We start from the raw sequence: 12,160 nt of genomic DNA, 5'->3' as shown, positions 1-12,160 counted from the left end.
TTACTCCAGAGGAAGAGAAGAATCGATCCAGCATCTGGAACTGGTAAATATGAAAGTGCTCCCAGTGCCTGCTCTGCATAGGCTGCCAGGCTGGGGGAGACGCATGGGGGTGGGAGGGCTAATGCGGCGCCACAGTGTGAGCTGTAATGGGAAAGGGTTAAAGCCACATACTTTGCAGCTGCTTCTCCAGGACAACTACAGCAGGTGCTAAAAATCCAACTAATTGCATCTCTGCAAAACTATAAAAAAAAGACCTTAGTTCGGCATATTTCAATACGTTATACAGGGAAACCACAGGTTCACACTTGAGATTGCAGTTCTGCATTGCGATTTGTCAGCCATTTTTTGGTGATATCGCTTTGCACACCCATTTGGATAAGGAAATCTCATCACGATTGCTACAAAAATGTGTTTGTAATTTTACATAATTTCTATAAAATCTCACTCTGCATGTAGCGTTTTTGAATTTGGACTTCATCTCTCAGGCTACAGTTGGGGGCCTAGTACTGTACAGCCTATAGGCTAGTGACACATTCTGTTTCCGTAGAAGGGGGTGGGACTAATCGGCTTTGAGAGGGAGGGTCGAGTAGGGGAGCAATGGGCTCGGCATGTGCTCATTTGAGATGATGCAGGATCTGGATTTCTCTGTGATGCATCAAGGCCACCATATACACAACTAGATACTTGGCAGAGGCAGCCCTGACTGGCTACCTTGGCCAAGAAACCTTTAGTGTGTGTGTCTTCAGTCTGCTTTGGGAATGCAAATCCAAAATAATGGGGGTGTGACTTAGGCCTTATAAAATTTTGCGCACTATTTCCCCTTTTTTCGAACAGCTTCAGGAAACAACCAGCGGCCAAATCCCAAGAAAAGAGCGGTCATTTTAACCATGCATGGAGAGTAACGTGACCTGAAACCATACAACACCTGGATACTTGTAAAAGAGGGATTAGGAAAGGGACATCACTGCCTGATCAAGTAGGGTCATTTCCTTGTTTTTTACTGTTGCAAATAAAGAGCTACTGTAGATTAGTTGGCTTTCAGGTCCTGCTGCATTTGCTGGGTGAGAAGCTGCTTCCCTGCTGCCTGTATAAGCCAGTTGCTGGTTGGTGTCGCAGCGCGTTGGGCTTGCCAAATAACCTTTGCTTTCAGAGCTTCATAAACCGCGTAAACAATACCGGCAATACTCAACTTGCTGCAGAGCACTTTCAAATTCCTTAGTTAATTTAGTTATTTCCACTTGCCTGACACAAAGCAGTGCAAAGTTACACAATGGCAGAACATAAATGGTGAGCAAGGTTCATGACATTCGCAAAAAGGCTTACACCAGATTACACCCATAAAGTAATAAGGTCTCACTATTAAAGGCACATACACACGTCCAACTGAATGCATAACAAAAAACACACAACAAATTGTTTACCTTGACAAGTACGTTCACACGTCTACCATCTAATCAACCAACTCGCTTAAATACTATGCGCGCAAGCTAAACGACAAACTGCCCCACATGTCCGCATTCAAAAACAACAAAGTTGTTCAAAAGACTTGTACACGCGTTCCAACCTGCACTATAGTTGGGCAGATTGATCCACCCGTTGGATCTGGCAAACAACCTGTTATCAGTTGGTCATCTGGCTGTTTGTGCAAAATAAAGTTATCTATGGTCTCACGTATAATTTACAAAAATATCAAAATCTTTATTTTATGAGTTATCAAAATATTAAAATTCTGGGATCAAGCCGTACACACACCTTACTTACCTTCTAATGCTGGGAATACACTGTTAGTTTTTGGGGCAGATAGATGGTTAGATAGATAATTTCCGACATGTCCGATCTCCCGTTCGATCGTTTTACCACTCTATTCCTGATAGAAGTGAATGGAAAAAGATAAGAAAAACGAGCGGAAGATAAGAGAATCTACTGCAGAATAGAGTGGAGAATCGAGCGTCTGGATCGAGCCGTGTATGCCCAGCATAACAGACAAGTTTGTAAGATAGTTGGACAGATTGTTGGTACATTTGTAAAAGCCGAAATGTTGCCTTGTGAATCTGGAGACCACCAAATGAGTGCAAAAGCCTAACCTTATCAACACTTAACACAAAACTTACAAAAAATCCGGCTGTATTTTTATGTTGGAACACCTGGTGGTTGGCCTATCGAAATACCCGGACATCTAATACAATCTGTATTCTAAAGGAAAAGTTACAGAAACAATCAAACATTCCAAAGTTGGCACTACCAATCTCAAGTATTTTAGAAGACTTTTGAAATGCATATTTTGCACTTAAAGTGGATGTTTAGTGATGTGTTGAAGGGGCATACTCCTGGAGTCCCTCTGCTGGACACCCCCTCCACCGTCGAAACAGGTCTTCTGAGCACTTCCTCTTTGTGTGCCCAAATACTGCTGATAATCTGGAAATGAATTATATTTTTATCAGTGGATACCAGAGCTGAACAATTAAATAAAAATGGGGGGCAGCAGGCATGTATTAGATGCCATTGTGCTGTCGTGCGCCTGTGCACTACCGCCTGACTCCGGCAGGGCTGTGGAGTTGATTCCGACTCCTGAGTTTATGAAACCATGACTCCAACTCCGGGTACATAAAATGGCTCCGATTCCTCAACTCCGACTCCTTAGTGTAATACTTAACAGGGCTGTGGATTTTGTACAAAAATCATCCGACTCAGACTCCTCAGTTTATGAAATTACCGACTCAAGACTCCGGGTGCCCAAAATTGCCCCGACTCAAACTCCTGGACTCTGGCGACCTGGACTGAGCTGTGGCAGAGGATTTATGGTACAAAGTAGGGGGACGGAGAAGAACTGGGCAGCAATGGGCGTGAGGACAGCATATGTTAGATTCTTGCTTTTCCGGTTTAGATTTAGTTGTTCAGCTATGGTATACGTTTAGTCTACACAAGAGTAATGAGACCTGTGTTTTCCTCCAATTGGATGCTGCGTATAAACGTGTACATGTAAAGGGGTGTACATATTCACAATGGTTGTCGTCCGAAGGGATTGAGTACTCTCTCCCTTGAGCACCATTTGGAGGTAGTCCTGTCCAGACCTCATCCTTGTTCTAGCAGAGCACAGCATTTGTTTCTATGGTGAAGGGAGGAGGGACAGCAGTATGGCACATGATGGACCAGCTTCCAGTGGGAGTGGTGAGAACAGTGATGTTGAGAGTTACTGTCCTTCCAGGGTTTTCGGATTTTGAAGCCATCTTGGGACACCTACACATACTTGATTCTCAGCTAAGGAAACTACCAGCGTTTGTTTAGGCGGGTCATCTATTGAGTAATATATCTGATTCATTACAAATTACATTTAAAGTGGATCCGAGATGAACTTTTACTCATTGCATAATTGTGTTCCTTTCCTATTGTTTATAGGGCATTCCTCAAGCCAAATACTTTTTTGTTTCTGTTTTAATACTCTAATTTCCTATAAACTAAACAAGCCACGCCCACAGGTTTTCAGAGAGCCAAGGAACTTTCAGACAGTAGCAAGGGCTCATGGGAGCTCAGTCTGGGCAGGAGGAGGGGGAGGTATTACTAGCCAGAGATTTCAGAGGCAGATAGGAGGAGGGGGGGATTAATTTTATTTATTTTTTGCTCAAGATGCAGATAAGCCTGCCTCTGTGTAATGTTTACAAACATGGCTGCTGTCATTGTATCACAGGAAGAAAGAATCATATTCTATTAACCTCCTTGCCGGTCTAATTAATCCGGCAAGGAGGCAGCGCAGAACTCGCAGGGCTCGCTACATGATAGCCGCTGAGCGGCGGCATCCCCCCACCCACTCCGATCGCCTTCGGCGATCAGAATAAGCAGGAAATCCCGTTCAGAACGGGATTTCCTGCAGGGCTTCCCTAGTCGCCATGGCGACGGGGCGGGATGACGTCATGGACGTCGGGACGTCACAGGGAATCCTGATCCGCCCCTCAGCGCTGCCTGGCACTGATTGGCCAGGCTGCGCAGGGGTCTGGGGGGGTGGCGCGGCAGGTAGCGGCGAATCGGCGGCGAGCGGCGGTGATCACGTACTACACGCAGCTAGCAAAGAGCTAGCTGCGTGTAGGAAAAAAAATTATGCAAATCGGCCCAGCGGGGCCTGAGAAATCCTCCAGCGCAGGTTACACCGAGCTGAGCTCGGGATAACCGGCAAGGAGGTTAAAGCTGTTTGCAGCTAGATTTGCTGTGTAAACTATCTAAACTTTAGATAAGATATATAGACCAGTTACTTGTTATAGTTCATTTTTCATCTCGGATCCGCTTTAAGGTAGCCAAACATCTAGCGATGATGGGCAGTTTCAACCAAGAGACAAATCTCTCCCTGATCGAATCTGATTATAGAGAGATCTGTCGGCTGCCCATACACTGCAGCCTAATTCCCGATTGGTTTAGAGTGAAATCTCTCGGGAATTAGCCTTGTGACGCAAAATGTTACCTAAACACCCCCCCCCCCTTCCATCCACGTTACTACAGCAACTACGTGTGGCGTGCGTATGTGGATTGTGGCCAGAGCCTTGAGCCAGCGACTGACGGGTAAAGTATACTTCACCAGGGGGACACATTTTATAGTAGGGGGACAGGGCCAGGGGGTTTCGTTGCTCGTAGTTACCACTGCGAACCCAATGAAAAACTGCCCAACATCATGCAGCATGTCCGATCGATACCTGTGGCCTATTTCTGCCTGAAATTGGTTGCCCCGTCAATTGGGCATGCTCCTGGCGGTACCGATGGATGTATGGCCGTCCTTTAGAAAGACAAATTTTCACCTCTCTGAAACCTAAAAAAAGCAGATCCGCAAGGTGTATTCGTTTCGGGAAAATAATTTGTCTGATCCTTCTCCTGTAAGTTTTCTGCCCAAGTGTTACGTCACAAGTAGAACAGATGTGTGGGTGGCCATTGCTGACTACCCCGCCACACTTTCATGTGCTGATGTTCCCAGGTTGCACTGCATTGCAGGGTTATTTACAGTTTGTAAGTAAAGAAAACCATTTCCTGTTATGCCAACTGTAATTTCATTTTGTATTTTACAGGTAGACTTTCATCATGAATTATGAAAATCCTCCACCTTATTCAGGAATGAATCCGGGAGCTCCTTACCCACCATACGGACAACCACAAGGGCCCCCTCCCGCTGCGTATCCTGGTTACCCTCCAGGCCCCGGAGGCTATCCACCAGCACAACCCTATCCAGCAGCACAACCGCCCTATCAAGGTTATCCTCAATATGGCCAGCAGCCCCCTGGACCAGTCTATGTGGAGGCTCCTAAAAATACAGGTATAGAATTTCATGTGCAACAAAACAAGAGGTTTACCCGAGGTGACATGATAGACATGTGTATGTAAAGTGCCTAGCCCACAAATATCTAGGCTGTGTGTGTTTGTGGTTTTTTTTCTCTGCCTGAAAGAAAAAAATCAGGTATGCAAGTGGCAGTTTCTGTCTGAGTCAGGATTGAGTCAGACTACAGCGTGACCCTCACTGATAAGAAATTACAACAAGAAAACACTTTCCTAGCAGAAAATGGCTTCTGAGAGCAGGAAAGAGATCAAAAAAAGGGTTCATCGTTCATAGATTTTAGCTCTGGCATACTTCAATCAATGTGTCATTGAGCAAAAACCAGAAAACTGTAAAAACTTAAAATAGATTTAAATATAAAACCGTGGAATATCTTAAAATCATGTTGAGGAGGATAGATACAATTGTTTATTTCATTAGTTTTTTTTATCTCAGGTGTCCTTTAAACTTTGAGCACACAAGCGTATCTTTAAAGCGGACCTGCACTCAGAACTTCCTCTCTGCTCTAAAAGATAAGCAACAGCATAATAACCTTTGAAGAATTTTTTTTTTCAGCTGATAAAAATCTTGCAATAAATCTGCAGTGTGTATACTCCTGCTTTCATGGAAGCAGACATATTAACATCCTGTGTTTACAAAATCAGCTGCTCTGCTGAGGCAGAGGAGGTTCCTGAGCGGACCTAGCTGAGAGCTCAAAATATATTTGTGATTTGTCACAAATGAAGGGGAATTAGACAGGCTAAACTCTCTAGCTACATACAGGGTGCGTTTTTCTCCTGTCAGGTCCAGTTTAAGTTTTTTTTTTTTTACGTTTTCAGCCATTATAATATTAAAATACATGCTACCATAATTAAAACTTTTATTTGCTCATTTGTCCCGGTTATTACACAGTTTAACCACTTGAGGACAAAAGGTTTATACCCTCCCTTAACGATTTATTGCTTGGTCATGCAACTTGGCACCAAAATTAATTTTGCCTCCTTCTTTTGCCACTAATAAAGCATTTTTTTTGGTGGTCTCTGCTGCAATTTTTTTTTTCTTAATTAAAATGTTTGCCCCCCCTCTCCCTCCCTCCCCCCTTCTCCCCCCCCCCCTGCCTAAATTGGCCCTGACTGTGATCCATACACTTCAGTACCCTACCCGCATCAGCCTATGAGGGGGATTAGATTGTGAGCCACTCCTGGGGACATTTGAGTGACAGGGCTGTCCCTGTACAGTGCTGCACTCTATCACAGCGCTGTACACATGTAAATAGCTGGGGCTTTTTTTTTTTACTCAAAGCCTGCCAGTTTCGCTCGCGGCTGGCAGGCTGATTACGAATCCCTGCTTTTTATCTCACACTAGTTCCATGCTAATACCTGCCTCCAGGACTTGACTCCAATCGGCATTAGGTGGCCCTCGCGGCGTCACATTCCCACCGCGGATCTGCGTGAGGAAATCGGCAAGAGGTTAAATTATGTCCCTATCACAATGTATGGCGGCAATATTTTATTTGGAAATAAAGGTGCATTTTTTTTTTCAATTTTGTGTCCATTACAATTTGCAAGCCCATATTTTCAAAAATAACTTTTTTTTTTAATGCATAACTTTTGAGTATTCATGGGAGAGTGTGGGAGGTAAGGAGTTAATTTTAAATTGTGTAGGCCTTTTTATTAAAATGTATATAGGTGTGATTTCACTATTTCGCCACAAGATGTCCTCATATCTTCCTGCTGCATACTAATATATTACGTGAACGGGAAGTAATTTGTGTAAGTGTAACTTCATTTGTTACAATGACTGCAGGCATCTCATTGACGTGGGGGGGGGGGGGCTGTGTTCCCATTCAATGATCTCCCCTCTTAATGACCAGTGGCGCGAGCGGTGGCAGTAGATGAATATCTACGCCCCAGACGGGAATTGTCTTCCCACTGGGTGTAGATATACTGCCGTAAATGCGGCTAATGGTTAGCGTGAACTTGAAGTGACCATGATGAAATAGACGTGTTTTATGTACAGTACCAAGCGCACAAATAACTAGATCATAAGGGAGAGTAAGACCTCGTTAACATTTGCTGCGCTGAGAAACGTGTGAAGCGCGTGGCAAAAAAATGCATGCGCTTGTGCGCGCTTTAGTGCGTGCTTCTGTGTGTTGTGCTGCGCTTCTTTAAGGCACGTTTTGCTTAATGTAGCAGTTGTTAAAGAGACACTGAAGCGAAAAAAAGGATATGATTTGTATGTGTAGTACAGCGAAGAAAAAAAACATTAAGATCAGATACATCATTGTGTCCAGTACAGGAAGAGTTGAGAAACTCCAGTTGTTATCTCTATGCAAAAAAGCTATTAAGCTCTCCGACTAACTTAGTCGTGGAGAGGGCTGTTATCTGACTTTTATTATCTCAACTGTAAGTGAACTAATTACTTTTCCTCTGCTAGAGGAGAGGTCATTACTTCAGACTGCTCTGAAATACTCATTTTGAATGCTGAGTGTTGTGTAATCTGCACATATTATAGAATGATGCAATGTTAGAAAAAACACTATATACCTGAAAATAAAAATATGAGAATATTTTCTTTGCTGCTAATCTTCTAGTAATTTATAGTACACAACCAATTCACAATATCATATATTTTTTTTCGCTTCAGTGTCTCTTTAATAAAGTTTTTTTCTATGTAAATTTATTTTTTTGCCAAATAGGGATAAAAAACGCATGCGCTTCTATGCGCTTGTACACGCTTCTATGCGCTTAAAAAGCCCACCCATTCACTTGCATTGATTTACAGCTCAACACACAGAAATGCCTGCAACACTACATTTTTGTAACGCTGCTCAGTGCAGCGCATAGATGTGAACCAGCTACATTTAATTACATGGGAAAATCAATACCTTGCTGAATGCACAGGGCAGTGCGCTGTGAAAAGCGCCCACAGAAACGTCCCTGATGTGAACGAGGCCTTAAAGACTTGGCACTAAATGCAGCTGAGGAAACCATGTAAGCAATACCAGATTCCTACCAGTAGGAACATGCTCCCTGAGGAGCAAGACCTGCAATTGTAAGCTGAAAGGCAGAACGGAGCACTGTTCCTGCATAGGACAGGTCGGATCTATCATTTCCAGCAGGTCTGATCTGGTTTCCAATCTATTTTGTGCAGAAGTGATCAGAAAAACGAATGGAAACCTGATCAGACCTGTTGGAAATGACTGATTTGACCCTTAGATCTGATGAGAAATTGCATGGTGTGCCAGGCATAATGTTTATCTCCAAATACCTAAGTGGGCCCATGGAGCTTTTTTTTGGCCTGGACCAAATCAGATTGCCTATTGTAAAATATAATCATTCTCATTAAATATACAATTATTCTCTGAAAACTGATGATATGCCACTCCTATGTTATGTGAGATATTATCTGCTCTTCCCCTTTTATTTGGATTTGCAAGTCAATGGAATACTTTAAAGCCTTATATCTGATTTATGCATACGTTACCTTCCCTGACCCGCCCAGGAATAGTCACGGACTTGACCCCATTCCAGGCACAGATGTATTCTTAGATGAAAGGAAGCTTATATTTATGGGTGTCAACACAGTTCCTTCTACCTCATTAGCTAATGTCCTATATCTCCATTGTAAAGTTACTGGCCAGGAGCCCAGACAATGTGCACTTCTTGCACCTTAAACTATCTGTCCTATATGCTGCAATATTCGCATGACAGATTCAGTCTGTGCCTTCCCCCTTGCAGTCTTAACGGTGGGGATGATGCAATATAGTGTATATCAGCAGCTGTCTCGACCATAGAACCTGAAAAATTGACTCTTTAAACTTATTGCTTAAACTGGGAAAATAATCTTAAGGTAGGTAATATCATTTAAAGTAAAAATATTGTAGTAGAAAATAACAATAATGGTATATTCGCCTATAGAAAGGGAAGGTTTTCGATCTTATAGAACCTTCCCGTCCTTTCACATTGTCCTTGATCCAGGACTATCACCCCCGATGCAGGTATTGGAACAAGTGGTCAAATATGCCTTTGGGGACCCTCGGAAGGCTTCAGAGGCACTTAAAGTCACGGGTGCTTCCAAAAAGGGTCACAGTAAGGAGCCATCCGACTTCGGAAGTACTCGTGGCCATGACTACCTCTGAAGCCTTCTGAGAGCTCCCACTGGTGAAAACTTTTGAACCGAAACAGCACTGGAACAAGGACACCATGAGGAGTGGGGAGGCTCTATAGGATCAAAAACGTTCTCTCTCCATAAGCGAGTATATATCTTAGCAGCTGAAGAAACTGATTTTTGAGAAGCTGTCTAGACTAGTTCATGTGACCAGAATTAAGAGTGAAAGGGTCATTTTGGCTTTTAAGATTGGCTAATATGTACTATTAATCTAGCGTGGAGGATGAGGGCGCAGAAGCACAAATCGTTTTGGAAACTTGGACATCTTTAAAGTGCTTTATAGTGCCGAGGGGGCCTATCACTGACTCTAGGCACTGGGCATAGATATCGTGACGCCCTTGTCTCCTTACAATCTTCAGCAGATTGTCTCCAGCAGATTCAATCACTGATCAAATCGCATAGTGCATAGACACCTTAACCTGGTTATGTTCAAACCCAGTACCTGTTAAGGGGTCCATACACCTAATGATTTTCCCGCCGATATACAGCAGATTCGATCACTGTGATCGAATCTGCTGTGAAATCGTTGCACAAACGCTGACAGAATGATCGATTTCCGTCCGAACTCAATCTTTCCAGTCGATCCGTCCGTGCGGAAGATTTCGCTCGATCGCTGGCGGGTCAGGAGTGCGTCGATAGCGGCGTTCGAATGACCGACGCTAGCGGCAATACATTACCTGCTCCGGCCGGTGCGTGTCCCCTGGTTTCCGTTGTCATTTCTCAGTGCTCGGCTCCTCCAGCTTCACTGAACTTCCTGTCCCGGCAGGAAGTTTAAACAGTAGAGCGCCCTCTACTGTTTAAACTTCCCCGGGAGGAAGTTCATTGAAGCTGGAGGAGCCGAGCACTGAGAAATGACAGCGGAAACCAGGGGACACATGCTGGCCGGAGCAGGTAATGTATGCGGGGGGGGGGGAAGGGGGGCGGCAGCTTCCCACATTGTGATCGGTTTCATGCTGAAATCGATTCACAATCTGATCAGAGAGGGATTGTGTGGCTGCCTTTACTGCAAACAGATTCGATCAGAGAGGGATCTATCTGTTGGTCGGATCTGATGGCAAATCGACCAGTGTATGGCTACCTTTACTGGCCTTGTGTCAAACAATGTGTTGATGTTGATCCAGGGATTTTATCTGATTGCCATCTGGGGTCAGGAAGGAATTTTCTCCCTTTTGGGGCTAATAGGACCATGCCTTGTAAGGGTTTTTCACCTTCCTCTGGATCAACAGGGTTATGTGAGGGTGCAGGCTGGTGGTGTACTTTGGTTTCTGGTTGAACTCTATGGACTTGTGTCTTATTTTTTTAAGTCAAATAACTATGTAACATTACAATATAAAGAACGACCTTACAAAAGGTTTTCACAAATAAAGGCTGAGGTATAGCTGTTTGGTGTAAACATAGTATACATGTGAGATTGCGCTGGTTGTCACCTGTTGTTCCCAGCATAGGGACAGTTTGTGACATTTTTACTACATTTTGCAGCCATAACCATCTACAAGCAGCAAGTCCAGTTGTTACTGTTAGCCGTAGTTGGTGACCCATTTGTTTTCCACTTCCCATTTGAGTGTCACAATACTGGCGTCGCAAATATTACAGCAAGCAGACATGCAATATCCCGAGGGGTGTGTTTTTTCTTTCTAATCCTTATTCCAATATTAGCAATGAATGAAACTCTGTCATCAGTAGGCTGGACTTGTATTTCCAGTTGGGTGAATTCTGTGGATACACTACAGCGCTTCCTGTAACACCATTCCCTTTCACCAAGGCAATTAAAATGAGTACGCAAATTATTACATTAACACTACACATTCCGCAGCGCCAGTTACATACACCGCAGATGGGTAAACATGGCTAGTCCATTGTATTTATAGAGCACTAGAAGTTTGTTCTGCTTTATTACAGTAGCAATTGAGAGGAGGAAGTGTAACATTCAGCTCCCATAAGGCTTTGCAATGTAATGACATCAAGTGTGACACCAAGTTGTAAATTTAGCAACCGTTAATTGCTGGTGTCCCAGATCTTGCGGTTTCGACATAGAAAGATTTGGGGACTTTCGGGAAGGGTAAAATGATTTAGGACTTAAAGAGACTCTGTAACATTAAAAAGATCCCCTGGGGGGTACTCACCTCGGGTGGGGGAAGCCTCCGGATCCTAATGAGGCTTCCCACGCCGTCCTCTGTCCCATGGGGGGTCTCGCCGCAGCCCTCCGAACAGCCGGCGACTGTGCCGACTGTCAGTTCAATATTTACCTTTGCTGGCTCCAGCGGGGGCGCTGTGGCGGCTTTCGGCACGGAAATAAACGGAAATACCCGATCTCCGTCGGGTCCGCTCTACTGCGCAGGCGCCGGAAACTTGCGCCTGCGCAGTAGAGCAGACCCGACGGCGATCGGGTATTTCCGCCTACTTCGGAGCCGACAGCCGTCAGAGCGCCTGCGCAGGAGCCAGGAAGGTAAATATTACGTCACCGCTGCACGGAGGGCTGCAGCGAGACCCCTGACGGACAGAGGACGGCGTGGGAAGCCTCATTAGGATCCGGAGGCTTCCCCCACCCGAGGTGAGTACCCCCCAGGGGATCTTTTCATGTTACAGTTCCTCTTTAAAGGATACCCATTGTGACATAATGAGATAGACATGGGTATGTACAGTGCCTAGCACACAAATGACTATGCTGTGTTCTTTTTTTTCTTTCTCTGCCTGAGGGCTTGT

General features: G+C 44.4%; 1 protein-coding gene across 1 annotated transcript in view; it reads left to right on the top strand.

The window, feature by feature from the left end:
* The window catches only part of CYSTM1 (cysteine rich transmembrane module containing 1), an 85,893-nt gene that overhangs the window by 50,005 nt on the left and 23,728 nt on the right, over nucleotides 1–12,160 (top strand). Inside the window, exon 2 of the mRNA XM_068273018.1 lies at nucleotides 5,046–5,290. Within this exon, the coding sequence (XP_068129119.1) occupies nucleotides 5,059–5,290 (232 nt within the window). The 5' untranslated portion in view covers nucleotides 5,046–5,058. The remainder of the gene's footprint in view (nucleotides 1–5,045; nucleotides 5,291–12,160) is intronic.

The sequence above is a fragment of the Hyperolius riggenbachi genome, chromosome 3 (assembly GCF_040937935.1).
Source record: "Hyperolius riggenbachi isolate aHypRig1 chromosome 3, aHypRig1.pri, whole genome shotgun sequence".
In the NCBI taxonomy this organism is placed as follows: Eukaryota; Metazoa; Chordata; class Amphibia; order Anura; family Hyperoliidae; genus Hyperolius; species Hyperolius riggenbachi.
Note: the sequence above shows the minus strand (reverse complement) of the source record. Positions and strands in the feature narration are given on the sequence as shown.